At 31.2% G+C, this 22,761-nt stretch overlaps 5 protein-coding genes across 7 annotated transcripts in view; all 5 read right to left on the reverse strand.

Annotated features, from left to right (window-relative positions):
* LOC131171175 (disease resistance protein RPS6-like) overlaps window positions 1-1,228 on the reverse strand; it is a 31,818-nt gene extending 30,590 nt beyond the window's left edge. The window contains exons 1-3 of the mRNA XM_058130646.1: window positions 1,157-1,228; window positions 530-850; window positions 5-120 (exon numbers count right to left, since the gene is read on the reverse strand). Coding sequence (XP_057986629.1) covers window positions 5-120; window positions 530-850; window positions 1,157-1,228 — 509 coding nt within the window. The remainder of the gene's footprint in view (window positions 1-4; window positions 121-529; window positions 851-1,156) is intronic.
* A 45-nt stretch (window positions 1,229-1,273) lies between these two features.
* Window positions 1,274-3,967, reverse strand: LOC131171177 (disease resistance protein RPV1-like). Its single transcript, XM_058130647.1, has 2 exons — window positions 3,038-3,967; window positions 1,274-2,192 (listed from the first exon to the last, which is right to left on the reverse strand). The coding sequence occupies exons 1-2, from the start codon at window positions 3,523-3,525 to the stop codon at window positions 1,274-1,276; spliced, it is 1,407 nt and encodes a 468-aa protein (XP_057986630.1). The 5' UTR covers window positions 3,526-3,967.
* A 1,456-nt stretch (window positions 3,968-5,423) lies between these two features.
* LOC131171396 (aspartate--tRNA ligase 2, cytoplasmic-like) lies at window positions 5,424-10,501 on the reverse strand. 3 transcript variants are annotated; one of them, XM_058131451.1, is made up of 3 exons: window positions 10,057-10,501; window positions 7,011-7,125; window positions 5,424-5,814 (listed from the first exon to the last, which is right to left on the reverse strand). In XM_058131451.1, the coding sequence occupies exons 1-3, from the start codon at window positions 10,127-10,129 to the stop codon at window positions 5,688-5,690; spliced, it is 315 nt and encodes a 104-aa protein (XP_057987434.1). In that variant the 5' UTR covers window positions 10,130-10,501; the 3' UTR covers window positions 5,424-5,687. The 3 variants fall into 3 exon arrangements, with proteins under 3 accessions (XP_057987434.1, XP_057987435.1, XP_057987436.1); XM_058131452.1 differs by lacking the exon at window positions 10,057-10,501 and adding an exon at window positions 8,503-8,735; XM_058131453.1 differs by lacking the exon at window positions 10,057-10,501 and adding an exon at window positions 7,740-7,963.
* Window positions 10,502-10,914: 413 nt separating this feature from the next.
* On the reverse strand, window positions 10,915-16,250 carry LOC110662908 (disease resistance protein RPV1). The gene is made up of 4 exons (XM_058131449.1): window positions 15,684-16,250; window positions 14,113-15,184; window positions 13,699-14,004; window positions 10,915-12,909 (listed from the first exon to the last, which is right to left on the reverse strand). The coding sequence occupies exons 1-4, from the start codon at window positions 16,166-16,168 to the stop codon at window positions 10,930-10,932; spliced, it is 3,843 nt and encodes a 1,280-aa protein (XP_057987432.1). The 5' UTR covers window positions 16,169-16,250; the 3' UTR covers window positions 10,915-10,929.
* Window positions 16,251-19,366: 3,116 nt separating this feature from the next.
* LOC131171178 (disease resistance protein RPV1-like) lies at window positions 19,367-21,334 on the reverse strand. The gene is made up of 2 exons (XM_058130648.1): window positions 20,661-21,334; window positions 19,367-20,159 (listed from the first exon to the last, which is right to left on the reverse strand). Exons 1-2 carry the CDS (start codon window positions 21,143-21,145, stop codon window positions 19,367-19,369), a joined length of 1,278 nt encoding a protein of 425 aa, XP_057986631.1. The 5' UTR covers window positions 21,146-21,334.
* Window positions 21,335-22,761: the final 1,427 nt, after the last annotated feature.

A 22,761-nucleotide genomic window follows, 5' to 3' on the forward strand; every position in this document is an offset into this window, starting at 1 on the left:
TAGCAAACTCTCACATCCCTGCAGACTTATCCACTCCAGCTCAGTTGCTGAAGAGAGATTTGGGAGCCTCCTCAGGTGCACGGATTCAGAAAGATTGAGCCGTTTTAATTGTTGAGGACACTGCACGTTGAAAACACTAAACATTTTTTTTTTCAAAGAAAACAAATTCGATAAATTCTTGAAAAATAAAACATTTACAGGATTTTGATTTTAGTTAAAGTCATAGTACATTTTTAATATTTCAGTTTGGTCCTAATAATTATTTTCCCTTTTATCCACCCCAATTTATAATTATACTACTAATATATGTACTAAATTATTATATGTCACTATAGTCTATTTCAAATCATCCTTTAACACAACAAAAATAATATGAAAATCAAATAACAAGTAAAAATGTATATTCTATGAAAATCATAATATATATATATATATATATATATATATATATATATATATATATATATATATATATATATATATATATATATATATTTATATTTATATTTATATTTATATTAATGCATACCTTACGTCCATTCCAAAGTTGTTCAACTTTGCTGCCTTGCATGTTGATTTCAACAAGGTTCTCCATTAAAAAATTAGATGGTAAAGATTTGTAAGGGTATTCATCCCAATGAAGTAAACTCAACTTATTGGAGAGATGCAGAAGATGACTTGGTTCACTAGATTCAGATGTAGAGCCTATAATTTTGTTTTCTGACCAATTCTGAGGCCTATAACATTTGAGCAATCTTAAGTTATGCATCTGTGGAAAGGCTCCATGACCCAAGTGTATCTTTCCTAATTCAGACATGTCCGAGAAAATGCCTTCAACTTTTTTCATTCCCTGACAATCAAGAGCAAATAATTAATATATGGCAATGAGAAAATTAATGTTATCAAAAAATGATACAATTATCTAAATATTTACTGAAAATAATGTTATAAGATAATTGATATGGGAAAAAATGGATTTGACTCTTTGGTTTTAGACATGTCTTCAATTGCTTTAATTCTACAAAAATAAAGAATACAATGGAATATTAGAACTTATATATTAATAGCTGCATTATAGATATCTTGAGATTTAAACATGCCTTCAATTACTTAATGAAGTTAGATTTTTATTTTAAATTATATCATCTTGGCTAACATTAAAAACTTCATGTCTTGCCATTTTACGCCGAGCAATGTTTTGACCCATTTCCTGTATCAAATCATGCATCTCTAATATGTCATCCACAACAGTTATGAGGCATTTATCCAGTAGTCAGTATTCCCAGCCAGCAGGAAAACCAGAGCCATTTAGTATGTCTTCTACCCAATTTCTTTCATTTCCCTTGAAGAAACATGCAATGTCGAGAAATATATCCTTTTCCACTGGATCTAGCTCATCATAACTGATTTTTAAGATTTTTTGAATATTGGAGTCAGGAAATTGATTTAATTTGCTCAATGCACTTTTCCATTCTGCTGGAAACCTTCCACATAGATGGGAACCCAACACATGAAGAGCCAATGGAAGACCTTTGGTATAATCTACCACCCTTTCTGACAACTCCATAAAATCCTTCGGAGGATACTTTTGTTTGAAGGCTTTCAAACTAAATAGTTGACAAGCTTCACTATGCCTTAGTCCCTCAACCTTGTATATTTCATCAACCTTACCATTAAGCACTTCTTTATCTCTACTAGTTATAATGATTCTACTTCCTGGGCCAAACCATCCATGATTTCCAACTAAAGCAGTTAATTGATCTGAATCATTGACATCATCAAGAACAACAACAACCCTCTTTCTTATGAGCCTCTCCATAGCAAAAGTGGGAATTACATGGAGCATTTCTATGCTTAGATTTTCATCTTGTAAAAGTTCAGAAAAAAGACATTTTCTTAAATGAACCAATTCGTGCTTTTTTGATTTCTCCCTAATATTTCTTAAAAAGCAAAAATCATCAAATTGATCAAATATTTGACAAATAAGAGCTTCAGCAATGGTTGTCTTGCCTATACCGCCCATTCCCCAAATTCCAACAAAACGAACATCAACCGTCCCAATGCTTAACAATGACAGAATTTGCTCAATGTGTGAATCAATCCCTACCAAATCAGTGGAAGTGCTAAAGAAGATAGGACACAATTTCTTTGCAATTTGGTTGACAATTCTTTCACTTAATTCTGATTCAAGCCTAAAAAATATATAATGAAAATAAAGAATAATGAGCAAAGATAACTAAAATAAACAAATAATTATAAAATATTTATTTTCACTCCTCAAAAAGAATGGTTTATATTTATTAGGGATATAAAACTATTTTTGAGGTCCTCACATGCAAGTTTGTGCTTTTAAATTAAGTGATTTTTTGATATGACATTTTTCCCTTAGTCATGGATAGGTAGACAAGATCAATGTCAATTACAGCATGAGAATGTATAAACCCATAAAATATCTCATTCATCATCTTTGAAGTAAAAAATATTGCAAACATTTTATAGTTGAAACACTATATAAGGTTATTCTATTAGTAGGTCCCTTTCCTTCTCCTTATTGGCTTCCTTTGGAAAAAAATCATTTGCAAGAAAAAAATTCAAATGATTCTCCCTTTTGGCATGATTTTTATTTCTTTTAAATAAATTCCTTTTTAAGTTAAAAAAAAAAATTAAATTCTTTCAAGTTTCTTAACTTGAGGATTGAAAAAAAAATTCTAACTGAATTGAATTCTTGAAAAAATCTAGTTTCCAAACAGGCTGATTTTGTTTTGTTCTCAATGTACAGTGGGTGGGAGAATTCTGTAGGAAAATTTTCTTTTCTTAAGATTAATTACTTGATAGAAATGGAAACATCAGCAAGTAAACTAAAAAAGAAATTGTAAACATGTAAAAATAATTATATATATATATATATATACGCAAGAATTTAGTGGTATGAGTACGAAATTTGTAAATTAAATTCGTATACTTGGAAACGTGATGTACACAGGCATGCATATATATATATATATATAGAGAGAGAGAGAGAGAGAGAGAGAGAGACCTATAATTGCTTGAATCCCATCCAGATAGATTGGCTGCTTCAGTCAGAGCAGTGCTCCACCTCTCCACCCTGTCTATGCTCTCCTTGAATTGCTGTTTAACTTTCCCAAATGCTTCTCCAAGTTTTCCAGTTTGCTTTCTAACGTCAGAAGGATCTACATGGTAGAAAACGGGCAAAACCTTTCGCCCCATTGTTTTCATGCATTCCATTATCTTGACGAGTTCGTCCAGGCACCAGTGAGAGGAAGCATAATTTTCCGAGAAAATTATTACATAAATCTTGGATTCTCCAATCGCTTTGAGAAGGGTTTCTTTGATTTCTTCTCCTCTATCAAGACTATTATCATCAATGAATGTTGTGATATGTTTCCGACACAACGCAGCATAAATATGACTGGTAAAATTTGAGCGAGTATCACTGCCTCTAAAACTAAGGAAAACATCATAGGTGATTTTAGAGGGGATGATGGAAGATGAAGCAGAAGCCATTTTGAAAAGTACCAAAGAAATTAATGGACAAAGAGACGATCAGTGTGTAAGACGAGAAACATGAATGCAGATCAGGCAGGTGGAACTCTTCCTTGAGATCAAAATCCGTGCGAGGAGTTCAGAAGATGAACTCTTAACCTTAATCTGGAAAGAAGTTTCTTGGAAAGGTATTGAGCAGTCAGAGGAAGTTGGTGTATTACTCCGTTGTTGTATTGGACTAGCCAGTGAAAAGAATGGAGATCTCAAGAAAATCACTTTTTCAAACTCTAAAATAAATAAATTAAATTTTTTATATTTAAAATAATTGTTTAGAAAAAAACAAAACAAAAAACAATTTTTTTTATTTTCAATTTCAATATCAAACAAACATCATTGGTCAATCAAATTAAATATAATCAATTTAGAGTTTTCTTAATTTTACAATTTTATATGTTAACAGTGAATAATTTGGAAGCCCAGGTGTGGATTGGATTGGATTGGGCTCTGGTTTTTGGAGAGAGTTGTTGGGCTTCGTAGGGAAAGAGGAATAAAGTTATTTTTTAGGATGGGAAGTGCGAGGAGCTGGTGGACTTTGTTTGGAGTAAAGCTTATGTTTTTTCGGATTATGCTTTGAAAGGTAGCTTTTGGGCTCACATCGAGGGGTGGCATTATCCGAAATGATTTGGGTATTTCGGTCTGTGGATTCATGTTGAATTTAGGCATTTACTCTATTACGATGGCTGAGGCTTTGGCTCTGCTGGAAGGTCTGGTGATTGCTTGGGACAAGGGTAATCGAGAGATCATTGTGGAATGTGATAATAAGAGTGTGGTTCATTTTGCGCTGGGTTTGAGGGAACCTCCTGGGCATGTGAAAACTCTGATAGGAAGGATTAAATGCTTATCAAGGCGGGATTGGGAGGTTAAGGTTATGCATATGTTTCGTGAAGCCAATTATTGTGCTGATTTCCTGGCTAACAGAGCGTTGTCCTTTTTGTGGGAAGCATGTTTTGCAGGGACCTACACCATAGATGTTGGGACGGCTTTTGCGTGAATAGGTTGGTACGGCTTATGCCTGTAGTCGTTCTTTGTAGTGTAGCGTATTATCCTCTTTTCTTGCCAAAAAAAAAAAGTGAACAATTTAAGGTTGGTGCCTCTGTTTAGCAGAAAATTTTTTTTTTCATATTTTTTAAACTTTAAAGCACTTGAGAAAATATATAAATGAAAAATATTTTTTAATTAAAGAGAAAATTAAATTATTTAAAAAATATATTTTTTAAATTTTAATAATTTTATTAAAATATAAAAATACATATAATATAAATACATACTATTAATTTAACATTACAATCAAACAAAAAAAATATTTTTATAGGCAAATTATTTTTCATGAAACAAATAAAGGCTTAAATCTCTAAAATTTAACAAAATATACAATTTCTCCCTCCTCTTTTAGGAGTTGTTGATTGAATCTTTAATGATCAATTCCATTAACGAAACAGTGACTAAATTAAGCTCAATTAGTCATTGATCAATAAGGAAGAGTCAAGTCAAATACTAAATATCATTTTAAATTCTCAAATTGCTATTAATATGCCCATATAAAGAGACGCTCATATCTAACGACTGATAGTCCAGTTACCGGGGAAGCAAGTAGCTTTGTGGAGAATAGAAGACAGATCTACTTCAGCTCGAGAGGTAATCAATGAACCACTTCGTGGAGGCTGAATTTCTCTATTACTTACAGCTTTCTACACTTATTTCAATTATATTTTTTTTTATTTGCTAATTTTATATGAAAGGTTATTGATAAATACATGCAGCAGGCGTCGCTTGGTGTTCCTTGTTGAAAACAAGCTGATGATCATTTCAGTAAAGGAAGTATATCAATAGGCATTGCCAAAGGCTGAAAACTATAGCAGTGAAGTAAAAGAAAACCCATAATTAATGACCTCAACAAAAGTGCTTACAGGATTTGATGCAGCAAAATGTATGTGTGCCTCCCATTTCAAATGGTAACTTGAAATAAACCTTCATATTACATGGTACTTGGAAGAAATTATCTTCTCCATGCAGACACTTACATAGTTTTTCTTTTTTCCACTTTTGTAACCTAAAACTTCCAGGAGGAGAAAAGATATAGTATAATCTTAGCAAAACAAAGGATGATGCTGTGCTTAAACAAATCAAGGGGCAAGCCTAAGTGGGTCACGAGGGAAAAGCGATGTTTTGCGAATGTTATTCAGACCACAGAATAACATTACCACACGCTCTAACCCCACTCCGAACCCGCCATGTGGAGGTGCACCATACCTGTAAACAGAGCAACCATAGGATTATTTTGTTTGTGTATAGAAAAATTCTTTTCCCCATGCCATAAACCCAAAAACATAGAAGAAAGCTAAAGCACAACAACAGCATGAATAATGGAGATGTAATGCATAGCCCAAGAGCTGATATCACTAGATCAAGAATTCTTAGCATTCATCAGGTACCAAGATGGTAGGTAATTCAAAATCAAACCTCACCATTAAAACTCACCATTTCATGATACACACAACAATTTGATTTCATCATTTTTTTTCCCCCGTTGTTAACAAACATTAACCAAACATATTGAGTTAACAGCACCATCAGTGCTTGTCATGTCATTTCTGAAATGGCTTATAACAGCACCATCATAACATACAATCATAAATCCAAGCAAGCAACTTCTGCTAGATGTCATGGAATTGTTACAAGATTGCTACCTGGAGGTCCATATTGGCCTTCTCCACATTCGAGCTTATGTATATTTTTATATTCCTATCAAGTGAGGGGGATTTGCCAGTTCCACATTGAAGTGTGTTTGGTGAAAATAAAATCAACGACATACAGAAGCAAGTTAGTGCAACATGATGCAAAATGAGTAGGAGCTAGGAACTGGATGAACTTTAGCATGCATGCTATGCTTTATGATCAATTCAAAAAAGTATCAAGCAGATAAGCACCACTGTAAACATAGTAATTGTAGATAACTAGCTTATACTTCTAATTCCATTGAAATAATGACATTAGAATTACTTGAAGTTTTAGTGAATTTCTATTTCATTGCTTCAAATTAGATTTTTTGCAAGCCAAAGCATGGACAAACAAAAACAAAATTAATCTAACGAAGTCCATTTCAAAGAAAAGAGAGCCCAGACATCCATGTCAGCTTTCTGACAATATTGAGTGGCTAAAAGCACTTTATTAGAAAAATGGTATTAGTTTAATGCACTTAATTACCAAAGATTTAAAGCTTAAGCAATAAATAAAATTAAAGCATTTCTATTCTTTTTGTCACTTATAAATTTTAAAATCATTTTTATATCACCTATATCTGTGAACAGCCCACTGACCAATCAAACTTTTCAAAGATTTAATATTGTGGAAACAAACTGATTGATAGGCCTATCATCTAACAAGATGACACAAGCAGCACAACAGATCTGAGGTAATTGATGGAAAAATATGGAAAAAAAGAGTACCTGAAAGAATCAATGTACGTTGTTATTGTATTGACATCAATGCCACATGCCTTTGCACGTTCTTCCAGCAACTCAGGTACATGGACACGTTGAGCTCCGGAAATTATTTCCTCACCTGAAGGTTGATGAACAAATGAATACAATCCAGTCAAACAACTAATAAGACGTATCATTATCTGCTTTCCAAGCATATTAATTACTCGCATGCAAATACAAAATTAAGTATCAGAACTGAAAAACACAAGTATGCATCACCAATAGATCACTCCATTAACATAGCATGTAATTATGTGTATGTGAAAAGGTCTTGCAAAATAAAACGTACATTTATATTTTGATTTAGGAAAAGTACAAAAAAAGTACCTTGTAGTTTGGGCCATTTTCAAAAGGATCATGTACTTTCAGTTTTGACAAGCTAATGTCCTGCGGTTAAGTCCGTTAGCTAAGAATGTCCAAACACTCTAACACCATTAATAGCTGGTGACATGTTAAGTAGAAAAATAATTCCATGTCAGTAGTCATTAATGGTGTTAGGATATTTGTACCTTCTTCACTAATGGACTTAACCATAGGATACCATTTTGTCAATCAAAACTACAGGATAGCCCAAACCACATAGTACTTTTTGTATTTTGCCCTTTTATTTACACGTCCCAAGATACCAGATGCAGGACAAAAACTACAAATGCAAATGGAGCAGTGGCACCGAAAAAGACCTTTCTCCCCTACCTCGAACAAAGACATCAAATGAATTACTATATTTTGCATCATCATAGCATGGCATGGTGTAGAATGGCCTAACAGCCAAAGTACAAACGCGTTAGCCCTTTTCCCTTGATTTGTTAACGATGCGATAGTTCAATAATCGATTTGTCACGAAATTTTCTTCAATCCTTGAATTGAAAAAGCAGGAAAAATAGGTTACTAAATTGTACTTTCCCCAAAAATATAAGAATTTATACATCTTAATTAAATTTCTTTTTAGAGCTAAATTGGATTTGAAATGGAATAATTGTCCCTATATTCATTAAAATAACTTTCTTTTTTTTTTTTAAATATGATACTACACATGGATGATCGGAATTCTTAGACTAAAACTATCTTAATTAAGGTACACTAGTACTAGAGAATGATTAGAAAAAAATATTATTTATCATAAACACTAATATAATTGAATTAATCTGGACACTATTTATCATGAACTCCATACCATCCAAATCCATTTGAAAAAAAAAGAAATAAATCTTTATTCTCCTATACAATTCCACAAACTCCATACCATCCATATCCATGTGAAGATTATTTGTCAATAAGTTTTAATGTCTATAAATTATTTTTAGGACTATAAGGAGCAGTGATATTGAAATTGTTTTAAGGACCTCAATCAAGCCAAGAGGAAAGAAAAAACAAACAAACAACACCACTGAAGGGAAGCATAAGGAAAAAAGGGACAACAATGATAGAGAGCATTAGTGTTCAGCAAAAGCAGAACCTGAGATTTGGCGAATGATTGCATGGTTTTGCAATTGACAGCGGGAATTACACGACTGAATCATTTATTAAACTTTGTCATTCATCCTTATGTTAAAACCACCTTTCTCCATTCCATATGTCAATTATTCAACAAATTCTGGAATAAATCACTTCACAATTAGGACAAATAGAACACAAATTTAGCAATCAAATAAATTGGTTTACTAATTAAGAAGTCGATGATTTTAGCTTTATAAACAGAGTAATTCATAATCCCACTGAATTAATGCACCAAATAAAAAATCATGGCTAGAGGGTATGATTCAAATGGATTTGGCCAAGAGTACTAAAATATAATAATCAGACATAGGTCATCAAAGAGTCCAACAAAAATCAAATAGAAGTGGAAAGAAAAAGCAATGTGAATTTTTTTTTTCTTTTTTTGGTGGATCCTTACCCTAAATAAAGCAAAGATCTTAAAAGAAGGCACACACTCTCTTCGAAGTTGGTTTTGATAAAAGAAAGAGCTACATAAAATCATGTAACGGCTGCCTAAAGGAAGGTTTATAATTTAATAGCTAGCAAAAGGATTGGAATCTTCATCAAAGGAAAAAAAAAATCATCAAATACAAAACCAAGATTTTTTATTTGTTTTTTCTTTAACTAGCGTACAAAGCAAAGGACTAGATTTTTGTTTCTAAAGTGACACAAACCCAGGAGCTGTTTCTACTTTGCAATTCATTCTTTACCCACTTACCAACTTAATCTCAGAAAGAGTGTTAGAAAATTTTCATGGTTCTATGAACTCAACTAGCATAACCACCAAGAGAAAAATCACAAAGCACTATGTTGAAACTTACTAGAGGAGGTAACAACCTAAACAAGTGTCAAAATGGGTTTGTGAGTTTATTTTTCCTCTCCATTGTCAGCCACCCAAAATTTTCCGCAGAAGAGGTTGAAGCATAATAAACATACATTAAACATTCTCTAATGGTAAGAAGAGATCTACATGATAAACAATAACATGGACAAACATAGAAAGAAACATCACAGCACAGGCACTTACACAAATTTAAATACTACATACGCATAGGAAGAGCAAGGAAGAACAGAGTCAAAGAATCAACTATACGTATAAAACTCCTTTCTTCCAAATGCGTTATTTCATGACTAAGGGCAGATGGACAATAATTGAGGAGTTATTGGTGCCAGCTACAAATTTTAAAAAATTTATAATTGTAGACAAATTGCCAGGAAAGAGATCATGTAATTTTCTCTCAAAGAGGTGAAGGAACAAAAAAAAAAAAAAGTCAAACAAAAGTAGAGGTTGCACCAACAGAACATATTATACAATATACAATATACAATATTGTTCAGCATAACATATTATGCAAATGTTCGATCATATACAATATAGCAAATGTTCAGCATAACATACTATGCAGATTTTAAATAATAGAAGCAAGATTCAAATGCCTAAGTTTCTGCAACTAGCGATTCAAACTTCTTTTGAGAAGCAAATTTTACAAATTAGAAATAGAATATGCAGCATTAGATCATAAAAGCAACTCACCTGAAATGGAAGACTTATAGTCGCTAATTAAGTTTGTGCAAGAGAGGGAGAAATTGGAGGCTACAAAAACCATAGAGCTTCTGAATCGTTGAGTGGAGAAGAGAAATGGAAGCTGAGAGTAAATTATAAGAGAAGCAGTTCTTGAGAAAGGAAAAACGAAAAGGAAAAATAAATCCAATATTACAGATCACAAGAATCGAAACAAATCAAACATAAATCTTTAGATTTCAAAGAAAATCCAACACTACAGATCAAAATAAATTACCAATATCATCCAAAAATAACAAAATCACAAGGGTTGGCATCGGAAACGACTCTGGAAACGTACGGGCGAGATGGAGAAGGCCGGGGTTGGCGTAGAGTGAGTCTAGAAGACGCCACTGAAGTCGCGAGAGATGGGCTCGTAAGACTCGCCAGATGATGATGATAGGGGCAAAATAAATTACCAATGTCAACGCAGATTTGGAAAGATGTCAACGCAGATTGCTGATGTCAACGCAGATTTGGAAGATGTCAACGCAGCTTGCTGATGGTGATAGGGGCAAAAGAAGAAGAAATAGAATGCGAATTAGAGATGTATGCGAAGATGGAGAAGTATTTAAATTGCCGTCAGTTTTTTAAATTCTAATTAAAACTGAAAAAATAATTAAGCTGAAAAAATAAAATAAAATCAATTTGGTTTAATTTTTTGATTTAAACAGAAGAATCTCATTCAAATTTCAAATCATGATTAATAGCATTTTAATTAGATTAGATACTTAAGAGTTTGAATGCCAAAACATTGTCATGTATCAAAATATCAAAAGAATGTAAAAATACAAAAATGGAGGTGACTTACAGGGAAAGAGAGCCGCAAACCTTAGTTATCCACAATTAGTAGGGACGAATTTCAAAGAAATTTGAAAGTTGATCATCCATAAAGAAGTTTGGCCTCAATCTTTTAGGGTGTGTTTCCACCTCCTGGTTGCCGTCGATATTACTGGAGTAGAGGTCTTCCAAGCTTCTCTTATTGTTGGCATTTGCTGTTTCTTCTAATTGCTCCAGAAAATTGGCTTCTAGGCATATGTAAGGATTGCATTTGCATAGCTCAACAATGTCAGGGGGAATTTCTACAAGTGCAGTGCCATCTAGATATAGCTCGTTTAAGGAGCATAAACCATATAAAGGAGGCAATTTCTCTAGATTTGAACAGCCACTGAGATGTAGAGTCTCAAGACATTTCAATTCACAAATGCTGTTTGGGAGACTCTTAAGCTTTTTACATCTCTGCAAATTCAAACTAACAAGTGAAGAGAGACAACCAATTGATGACGGCAATTCTTCCATTGGAGTATCACTTAGAGACAGTAATTCTAATGATGACAAAGAAACAATGTCAGGAGGAATTTCTACAAGTGCAGTGCCATCTAGATATAGCTTCTTTAAGGAGCATAAACCATATAAAGGAGGCAATTTCTCTAGATTTGAACAGCCCCTGAGATGTAGAGTCTCAAGACATTTCAATTCACAAATGCTGTTTGGGAGACTCTTAAGCTTTTTACATCTCTGCAAATTCAAACTAACAAGTGAAGAGAGACAACCAATTGATGACGGCAATTCTTCCATTGGAGTATCATTTAGATACAGTAATTCTAATGATGACAAAGAAAAAATGTCAGGAGGAATTTCTACAAGTGCAGTGCCATCTAGATATAGCTTGTTTAAGGAGCATAAACCATATAAAGGAGGCAATTTCTCTAGATTTGAACAGCCCCTGAGATGTAAAGTCTCAAGACATTTCAATTCACAAATGCTGTTTGGGAGACTCTTAAGCTTTTTACATCCCTCCAAATTCAAACTAACAAGTGAAGAGAGACAACCAATTGATGACGGCAATTCTTCCATTGGAGTATCATTTAGATACAGTAATGCTAATGAAGACAAAGAAACAATGTCAGGAGGAATTTCTACGAGTGCAGTGCCATCTAGATATAGCTCATTTAAGGAGCATAAACCATATAAAGGAGGCAATTTCTCTAGATTTGAACAGCCACTGAGATGTAGAGTCTCAAGACATTTCAATTCACAAATGCTGTTTGGGAGACTCTTAAGCTTTTTACATCTCTGCAAATTCAAACTAAAAAGTGAAGAGAGACAACCAATTGATGACGGCAATTCTTCCATTGGAGTATCACTTAGAGACAGTAATTCTAATGATGACAAAGAAAAAATGTCAGGAGGAATTTCTACAAGTGCAGTGCCATCTAGATATAGCTTCTTTAAGGAGCATAAACCATATAAAGGAGGCAATTTCTCAAGATTTGAACAGCCACGGAGATACAGAATCTCAAGGCGTTTCAATTCGCAAGTGCCATTTGGGAGACTTTTGAGCATTTTACATCCTGCAAAATCTAACTTAACAATACCATAATTTGATGAGGGCAATACTTCTGAACTTTCTATAATCAGCGGAGACATGATGAGATTTGGGCAGAAACTGATATCAAGTCTTCTTAAAGTATTGCAATATATAATTCTTGGAAGACTTATAAGGTTTTCGCAATGGGAAATATTTACGAACACATGATTGTCAAAAAATTGGATAGATGACGGAGACCACTCTTCCACTCCAGAATAACTGAGATATAAATATTTTATGCCTCTCGGCATTTGTGGAAGACTTCTCAACTTTTTGCAAAAAGTTAGAGAAAGATAATCGAGTCTTTTCAGGCACTGAATGGATGATGGAATCTCAATCAAACTCGCACAACCCAAAAAAACTATCTTTTCCAGGCTTGTTATCATAGAAAAATCAGGGACTATTTTCAGATGCTTTGAGCGACTAAGATCAAGAGATTTTAAGTTTGGGAAACACTGCATAACACAAATACACGAAATAATTTTTAACTATAAATTCTCAGAAAGCCCATATATAGACAGTCAGTGGCATAACTATAATTTTTCATAATTTTTTTATCATTCATAATAACATAAAAATATTATATCATTTTTTTCCTATTCATTTTTCATAATTTTAATATGCACTTTCGAAGTAAAATTTATCTTTAGTTAAAATTAAAATTTTAATTAAGTAAATAATAATAATAATAATAATTATTATTATTATTGTTATTATTATTATGTGTAAAGATAAATATGTTCCTTTACATTTTTTAATTAAATTAATTATTTATATAAATATATTTTTCCTTTAAAGCTTAATTAATTATTACTCTTATACATACTAAGTTTTGGATTAGATTATAATTTGTAGTAGAGACTTTCTAATAATTAAATTAAATCATTAGCCCTTCTAAATCATATGATATGATCAGCCTTTACTAGAGAAAAAAAAAATTATATTAACCACATATGGTATGAATAATGTAAGATTTGTTAACAAAACTTTTACTCAATAATATACAATTATGACTATATTATAGTTAATCCTAAGATTTTCTATTCAATAAATTCAGTAAGTTATTTACAAAATGATAAGAAAAAAATTACTTAAAATATCTTAAAATTTTTAGATTGGTGAACTCTAAAATTGTTTTTTTTTTTTTTTTGTTTAAATCTAGGGGCTTAACAATAAAATTTTTAATTGATGAAATTATAAAGGGAAAAAATGAAAACAAAGACAGATATATATGTAAAGCTTACCGTAGATCCATTCCAGAGCTCTTCAACTTCGCTACGTGGCATGATGAGGTGGACAAGGTTTTCCATGGAAAAATTTAATGGCAAAGACTTGAAAGGGAATTCCTCCCAATGAAGTAATCTCAACTTGTAAGGAAGACTTGGAGCAATCCCCGTTAAATTTGATTCAAATCTGAATTTGGTAAAATTTGAGCAATCCCTGTAAAATTTGAGCAATCTCAAGTTGGGCATCCGTGAGAAGAATGAATCATTCAAATCTAGCCTTCCAATTTCAGACACGTTCAAAAGTAGGCCTTCAACTTTATTTGCCTAACAATCAATATCACACAGAAAGAGGAAGTTATATATCAATACTTTGCAAAGAAATACTTTGTAGTTTTCTTTTAAATGATATCATAATGTTTTATATATATGTACCTCATTATTAGTTGAGGTCGACATATCACAGATGTCATTAGAATTGCATAATATGATACCCTTCCGCCGAGCAATATCTTGACCCATTTCCACTATCAGATCGTGCATCTTTAACAGGTTATTCACAACAGTTACAAGACACTTATCCACTAGACGAATTATTCCCCAACGTGTAGGAAAATCACAACCATTTAGTATATCTTCTACATAGCTTTTGCCATATCCATTGAAGAAACAAGCAATATATAAAAATATTTTCTTCTCCATTTCATCTAAATCATTATAACTTATTTCTAAGACTTCCATAATATTGCTGTCAGGATATCTCTTCAGTTTATTCAATTCAATTTCCCATTCTTCAGGAGTCTTCTTGCACAGATGGGAACCCAAAACTTCGAGAGCTAATGGAACACCTTTACAATAAGCTTGTACCCTTTTGGACAACTCTATATATTCCGTCGGAGGATACTTTTGTTTGAAGGATTTCATACTTAACAACTGAAAAGCATCACTACAATCCAATCCCTTAACCTCATAGATTTTGTCAACACTGCTAAGAACTTGTTTGTCTCTGCTTGTTATTATGACTCTACTTCCTGAACCAAACCAACCATGATCTCCAGCCAAAGCCTTTAATTGCTTTGAATCGTTGACATCATCAAGAACAATGAAAATCTTCTTTCTTCTCAATATATCCAAAACAATAGTGGGAAGTACACGGGGCGTTTGTATGCTCAAATGTTCATCCCCTACAAGTTTGGAAAAAAGATTTTGTCGTAAATGCAGTAATCCATGCTTTTCTGTACTTTCCCTAACGTTGTTTAGAAAGTAACAAGCATCAAATTCATCAGAGATTTGACCGAAAAGCGCTTCAGCAATGGTTGTCTTTCCTATGCCGCCTATTCCCCAAATTCCAATAAAACGAACATCTGCCATCTCAATACATAGGAATGACAGAATTTCGTTGAGGTGAGCATCAATCCCAACTAAATCATCACAAGCACTAAAGGAGACGGGATATAGTTTCTTCATGATATGTTTGACAACTTTGTCAATTAATTCCGATTCATGCCTAGCAAAACATGATAAAAAAAGCTAAGTAATAATGAATCAGAGATACAAACAAACTTAAAACTTTAAAGGCATTTGAATCCTGATTTAATTTCAGTGCTCAAAATTTGATTCGAGAACATCTTTATTATAAATAAAAAAAGAAATTTTATATATCAATTGAAATATAAATCAAGATTTATACTTATTTTAGCCAATATATCTATCTAAAGGACCCACAATACTACATTTTCGTATAAATAAGGTACCTTGCACATTATTAACCAAAGGCATACTTGTTATGAGGAGTTTAAAATCATATTGGTCATTCAATCGATTTACTAACCATTTGGATTTGAAAGGTTAAAGCAATTTGACTAAGTAAAAAGAATGGTTAAAAATAATTGAAAATTCGAAAATTTTTATTTTTCTTGTGGTAATTAAAAATAAATAAAAGAAATAAACCGAATTAGATCAAACCAGTTGCCTGGTTAGTTGGGTCTAATTCTGAAAATAATAACCTGTAGATGCTGGAATCCCATCCAGACAGATTGGCTACTTCCGTTAAAGCAGTGCTCCACTTCTCCACAATGTCTAAGCTTTGCTTAAATTTTTCTTTAACTTTTCCAAATGCTTCTCCAAATTTCCCAGTCTGTTTTCTAACATCAGAAGGATCTACATGATAGAAAATGGGTAAAATCTTTCGCCCCATTTCTTTCTGGCAGTCAATGATCTTCACCAGTTCATCTAGGCACCACCGAGAGGATGCATAATTTTCTGAGAAAATTACTACTGAAATCATGGATTCTTCAATCGCCTTCAAAAGCGCTGGCGAGATCCGTTCTCCTCTCTCAAGATCATCGTCTATGAATGTTGGGATACTTTTCCGACATAAAGCAGAATAAAGATGACTAGTAAAAGTTGGACGAGTATCAATACCTCTAAAACTAAGGAAAACATCGTAGGTAGTTTTAGAGGAGAAGGCTAAAGATGAAGTAGAAGCCATACATGACAAGCAGGGTTTTGTTTGGTAGAAAAGAAACTAGAGGAATTGCAGAGAAAGATGGAAGAATGGTGAAGCTGGGAACTATTTATAGTTTATCTGAATCCCCTTTTATTTTTTGATACTAACTGGACATCACGCGAAAATGAATTTATTTTTTATTTTTTAATCAATTTATTTTAATGATATAAAATTATTATATATAAAAGTTTTCTTGACATAAGAAAAATAAAAAATTAATATAAGAATTTGTTATTATTTAAAATTTTTTAGTTTAATTGGCTAGATAAGTATTAATATTTTATTAATCTCTTTAATTTATTTAATTTTCAATGAATTTAAAACCAATTTATAATAATTAATTTGAATTTCATCAATAAATATTTTAATACTGATAAATTATATCATATGTTCTTTAATTGAAATTTTTATTATTTTAAATTTGATTATATGTGTATATATGTACACACAATTAGAATTTTATAAGGATATATAGATGAAAACTGAAAAGAACACACAGATTCTTACATTGACTCAATTAATCAATGGTTTTTATATAACAAGAATCATTAATTTAGATAATTATTTTATGATTGAATTTTAATTTTATTTGACCATCCCTAACCTTTTGCAAATCACAAGTGAGTATTTCATATTTGTGAAAGAGACTAGCAATTATATGCTGTAGCTAGTTTTCTTTTAGTCGCAATGATGATTAGTTCCTATTGGACTACAAATAAAATAATAAAGACATCAACAACAACCAACCACATTTTGACATTTAACCTTCAAAGTCAATTTAATTCATTTTTATTCATTTATTTTCTGCAATGGTTAACTGATCATTGACATTGTTTAGCGCATACCTAACCCCAGGCATTGCACGTTGCTTGCAAGAAAACATTGCGGACTTATCGATCAATATTTAATATTGGTTTAAAGCTATGTTGAGTAGAGGGTTTAGCGGGAATCACATCTTTATTTAATTTGAAATTCATTTAATTTAAAAGGTAAATAGATAAAGTATTTCAAATTTTTTCATAATGGATGAGGATAGGAAAGGATTTTCTCGTAGAAATAAGAGAGTTAATTTCTCTAATAAGTCAATCAGATAGTCTATAAATATTGTATGGACTAAGAAGAGGGAGAAGGAATTTTTCAACCTACGAATTATCAAAAGTCTCATTTGTCCATCAAATACAAAGAAAAAAATTGTGTATACAAATCAAAGAAAAATGATCACCAACAGAAGTATACAGTTCCTAAATCCTCTTTCAAGCCTTGGAAAGGGATTGATTATATTATTTAATAATATAAAAAATTTTGATATAATTAAATGATAATTATATAATATAATTAATTATATTTAAAGTGATAATAATTATATACAAAAATTAATATAATTATATTACTTATTTTGACTTTTTTATTTATTATCAATACTGTCACCACTACTACTAGGCTACCACTACTTTCCTCTGTCACCACCACTCACTACCACCATTATTCTGTTACTACTATCGCTATTACGATTACTTGACTACCGTTATTACCACTTAATTATTATTACTTTTACTACCACCTTGCTACTACTACTATCACTATCTCACCCTGCCACCACTATTATTTAGTTACCATTATCACTCGACTACTAATCACAATAACTATTACTACTTATTATTAATATTATAATAAATTAAATATTAAAATAAAAATTATCATTACATTATACTATTTATATTTATACTTTTATTTTATAACTAAACAAATAAATGTAATGACAATTACAATTTTATTATAATTTTTATTGTATTACATAATTAATTATATTATATTATATTATATTACATTTTATCAAATATAACCTAAGTATTTAAGGTAAATATTATGGTAAATTGTATAAAATAATTTTAAAAAATAAAAAAAAATTAATTTATTAACTTATAAATATATTTTTATTAAAAAAGAAAATTCATTAATTTAAATTATTTAATTTTTAATAGAATAATATAAATAAAGGATATATTAATAAATAAATAACACTTATTATTTTAATTATATTTTTTTAATCTATGCAAGTTTACGGGCATGACGAAAGGGGGTGGGTAGTAAGAACCGAAGAGAAGGGAACCGGAGGAAGCAGATAGTGGCATATGGCAATAATCCGTGACGATGAATCCTAATCATGTCCGTGCTACGTGTTCGGATGAGATCAGACTCGACCATCAAGTGTCGACGTCCAAACTGCCACGAATCCCACACCACGGAAGCTTTGGTGTGTTGGGTCCCGCTATCAAATGGAGAGGTTGCAACGCAACGTGGCAGTAAATGGATGGCTGTCAATAAAGCCCAGTGGGTCTAATGTCCAAGTGTCGCTTTCATTTATTCTGTTCCAGGGGGCACTGATAAGAGTGAGATGAGAGTTGATGTATCCAAGCGGGACCCAAGCCCTCTTCAAGATGGGCTGTCCACCTCTCCTGCGCCTGACGTCACACGTGTTCCGTCATTTTCTTCGGTCCCACCAGCCACGTGCGCACCACTGCTCCCTGTCTGTGCCACTTTTTAATCAGCTGTTGATGCTCATTTGTATATAATTTTATTGGGTGGATCTAATTAAATATTTATATTTAAATTTATATAAAATTAGTTTGGTATACAAATAAAACTAATATAAATATTTAATTTAAAATTAAAAAACTTATTTTTACATAAAATTAAGTTTATTATACTCAATTTTATTTTACCTTGTTTCGCATTCCTGTTCATTTAGCTCATTTTAATTTTTCTCTCAATTTAAAAAACATAATTTTATTTATTGTTTAAGAATTATATTGCAATTCATTATTTTTTAATATAATATCTTAAATAATCTTTACGTGCTATATTAATTTCTTTCCATAGGGCCCGTGGACGGAACTTAAGAGGATTTGGGTGTCTTGACTGGATAAGATATCCTTTTCGGTTCAACTGGTATTAAAGCCTGGTAACGATCTGTGCGGTCCCGAGTTCAAGTCTCACTCCTGCGTAAAAAATAGCTTTGCGCTAAGAGTGGGCCTAGCGAACCCAGTGTTGAGTTTGGGATATCCTTTTCGGTTCAACATTTTAATTTAAACTTTGAAAGACAAGGAAAACAACTAAACTAACCCATAAGTATTTAATAACTGGATAACAGTCCACATGCTTTAATACGATACCCTAGGGTTAGTCCCTTATTTCTAAGACTTCCATAATATCGCTGTCAGGATATCTCTTCAATTTATTCAATTCAATTTCCCATTCTTCGGGAGTCTTATTGCACAAATGGGAACCCAAAACTTCGAGAGCTAATGGAACATCTTTACAATAAGCTTGTACGCTTTTGGACAACTCTATATATTCCATCGAAGGATCCTTTTGTTTGAAGGCTTTCATACTTAACAACTGAAAAGCATCACTACAATCCAATCCCTTAACCTCATAGATTTTGTCAACACTGCTAAGAACTTGTTTGTCTCTGCTTGTTATTATGACTCTACTTCCTGAACCAAACCAACCATGATCTCCAGCCAAAGCCTCTAATTGCTTTGAATCGTTGACATCATCAAGAACAATGAAAACCTTCTTTCTTCTCAATATATCCAAAACAATAGTGGGAAGTACACGGGGCGTTTGTATACTCAAATGTTCATCCCCTACAAGTTTGGAAAAAAGATTTTGTCGTAAATGCAGTAATCCATGCTTTTCTGTACTTTCCCTAACGTTGTTTAGAAAGTAACAAGCATCAAATTCATCAGAGATTTGACCGAAAAGCGCTTCAGCAATGGTTGTCTTTCCTATGCCGCCTATTCCCCAAATTCCAATAAAACGAACATCTGCCATCTCAATACATAGGAATGATAGAATTTCGTTGAGGTGAGCATCAATCCCAACTAAATCATCACAAGCACTAAAGGAGACGGGATATAGTTTCTTCATGATATGTTTGACAACTTTGTCAATTAATTCCGATTCATTCCTAGCAAAACATGATAAAAAAAAGCTACGTAATAATGAATCAGAGATACAAACAAACTTAAAACTTTAAAGGCATTTGAATCCTGATTTAATTTCAGTGCTCAAAATTTGATTCGAGAACATCTTTATTATAAATAAAAAAAGAAATTTTATATATCAATTGAAATATAAATCAAGATTTATACTTATTTTAGCCAATATATCTATCTAAAGTACCCACAATACTACATTTTCGTATAAATAAGGTACCTTGCACATTATTAACCAAAGGCATACTTGTTATGAGGAGTTTAAAATCATACTGGTCATTCAATCGATTTACTAACTATTTCGATTTGAAAGGTTAAAAGCAATTTGACTAAGTAAAAAGAATGGTTAAAAATAATTTAAAATTCGAAAATTTTTATTTTTCTTGTGGTAATTAAAAATAAATAAAAGAAATAAACCGAATTAGATCAAACCAGTTGCCTGGTTAGTTGGGTCTAATTCTGAAAACAATTACCTGTAGCTGCTGGAATCCCATCCAGACAGATTGGCTACTTCCGTCAAAGCAGTGCTCCACTTCTCCACAATGTCTAAGCTGTGCTTAAATTTTTCTTTAACTTCTCCAAATGCTTCTCCAAATTTCCCAGTCTGTTTTCTAACATCACGAGGATCTACATGATAGAAAATGGGTAAAATCTTTCGCCCCATTTCTTTCTGGCAGTCAATGATCTTCACCAGTTCATCTAGGCACCACCGAGAGGATGCATAATTTTCTGAGAAAATTACTACAGAAATCTTGGATTCTTCAATCGCTTTCATGAGCGCTGGCGAGATCCCTTCTCCTCTCTCAAGGATATCGTCTATGAATGTTGTAATATTTTTCCGGCAAAGGGCAGCATGAAGGTGACTAGTAAAATTGTGACGAGTTTCAATTCCCCTAAAGCTAAGGAAAACATCATAGCTAGTTTTACAAGAGAAGGCTAAAGATGAAGTAGAAGCCATATTTGACAAGCACGGTTTTGTTTGGTAGAAAAGAAAATAGAGGAATTGCAGTGAAAGATGGAAGAATGCTAAACCTGGGAACTATTTATAGTTGATCTGAATCAAACCACCTACCAGATTTTGTATATTGTAGGAAGTTTCAGTGCGATCACTTTCGGCAATTAGAGAAACTACAATGAACCCACTATTTTCTACTCTTTCTCTTTCAGTTGACGGATTGTGTACATATATAAAAGAGAGTTATTGCTTCTTTTAAGGCGTATGAGATCTAAGAGGTAAGTGAGAGGAAATTGAGAGGCACGACTTTTCTTCTTTAATTTATTGACTTGACTTCAGCTTTGCAGTCTTTTTGTCAATTACTGAATTCCATGAAGTCAGTCTGTGCATGTGAAGGTTTGAAAAAAACTCTTTTTGTTATTTACAAAAAATGATGTATATGTAAATTTATATTTATAAATTATTACCAATTCATATTACATCGTGGTTCGTAATTTTTAGTAACATAATTTACTTTGCTTTGTAATTTTAACAATGACAACATCATATTAATTTGTTACTAATAATTTTTAGTAAAATATATTTATTATTAAATTTTATTAATTGTTTTAAATATTTATAAATTTATAATAAAAAAAATAAAATTTATTTTAATTATATATGTGTAGGAAGGAGGGAAGAATAATAAGATAAACAAAAACATCTTAACATAATTATAAAATTACTAGTATAAATTAACTCTTTAATTAACATAATTATAAAACTATTATTCAAAGATTAATTATTTAATTAAATAAAAAATTTACATTTATATAAATAGATATGAAATTATAATCCTATTCATTAATAACTATTTTATTTTTTACATATTTATAACTTTGTTGAAAAAAAATATTTAGAATGAATAAGCTTTAACTAGGCATTCAGAGAATTTAAATTTTTAATTTAATTCAAATATAACAACTACTTTATTAATTATAAATTTATAGCTAATTTAAAAAAAAAAATTATTGATACCCACAAAAATATAGTTTTAACCAAATTTAGAATTTATATATATATAAAATTTTTTAACTATTTTAATTTCAAAATAAAATATTTTTATATTCTTTAATTATTTTCAGCTATAATAAATTAAAAAATAGTTTTATTGAAAAAATAACAAAATTATTAGAATATCATTTGAATTTTGACTAATTTAATTAGACAGAATAAAATTAACACTAATTTTATAATCTTGATAAAATTCATAAAATTAAAAATTTAAATAAAGTTAAAAAAATTTCTTGAAATTTTTTTATTTATTAGTCCTATTTTCAAATAAATTATTTTTTTATCAATAAAATATTTTAATTTATAAATTTATAAAAATTAAAAATACTATTCGTAAAAATCATTTAGACTTTATATAAAATAAATTTTGATTTCTGCATTAAAAGATAATAAAATACCATAATATCAAATGTTAATGCTCATTTACTTTAAAATTTTGTCTATTTAAATAAGTTTTATGTTATCATATAATTATTTAAATATATAAGTATTTAAAGTTGTATTAAAGAATAAAATTAATATATAATGTATAAGTATAACAATAAATTTTTAAATTATATAATTTA

The sequence above is a fragment of the Hevea brasiliensis genome, chromosome 12 (assembly GCF_030052815.1).
Source record: "Hevea brasiliensis isolate MT/VB/25A 57/8 chromosome 12, ASM3005281v1, whole genome shotgun sequence".
Taxonomy (NCBI): Eukaryota; Viridiplantae; Streptophyta; class Magnoliopsida; order Malpighiales; family Euphorbiaceae; genus Hevea; species Hevea brasiliensis.

Excerpts from the sequence above, each read along its gene's own strand:
- LOC131171177 (XM_058130647.1), bottom strand. The coding sequence starts at position 3,525 with ATGGCTTCTGCTTCATCTTCCATCATCCCCTCTAAAATCACCTATGAT. Across the intron at positions 2,193-3,037 it reads TGGGATTCAAGCAATTATAG|GCTTGAATCAGAATTAAGTG; the intron begins GTCTCTCTCTCT and ends TATATTTTTTAG.
- LOC131171178 (XM_058130648.1), bottom strand. The coding sequence starts at position 21,145 with ATGGCTTCTACTTCATCTTTAGCCTTCTCTTGTAAAACTAGCTATGAT. Across the intron at positions 20,160-20,660 it reads TGGGATTCCAGCAGCTACAG|GAATGAATCGGAATTAATTG; the intron begins GTAATTGTTTTC and ends ATGTTTTGCTAG.
- LOC131171396 (XM_058131451.1), bottom strand. The coding sequence starts at position 10,129 with ATGGTTTTTGTAGCCTCCAATTTCTCCCTCTCTTGCACAAACTTAATT. Across the intron at positions 7,126-10,056 it reads CTATAAGTCTTCCATTTCAG|GTGAGGAAATAATTTCCGGA; the intron begins GTGAGTTGCTTT and ends ATCAACCTTCAG. Across the intron at positions 5,815-7,010 it reads ACGTACATTGATTCTTTCAG|GTATGGTGCACCTCCACATG; the intron begins GTACTCTTTTTT and ends CTCTGTTTACAG.
- LOC110662908 (XM_058131449.1), bottom strand. The coding sequence starts at position 16,168 with ATGGCTTCTACTTCATCTTTAGCCTTCTCCTCTAAAACTACCTACGAT. Across the intron at positions 14,005-14,112 it reads CGACCTCAACTAATAATGAG|GCAAATAAAGTTGAAGGCCT; the intron begins GTACATATATAT and ends ATTGATTGTTAG. Across the intron at positions 12,910-13,698 it reads AGCTCTGGAATGGATCTACG|TGTTTCCCAAACTTAAAATC; the intron begins GTAAGCTTTACA and ends TGTGTTATGCAG.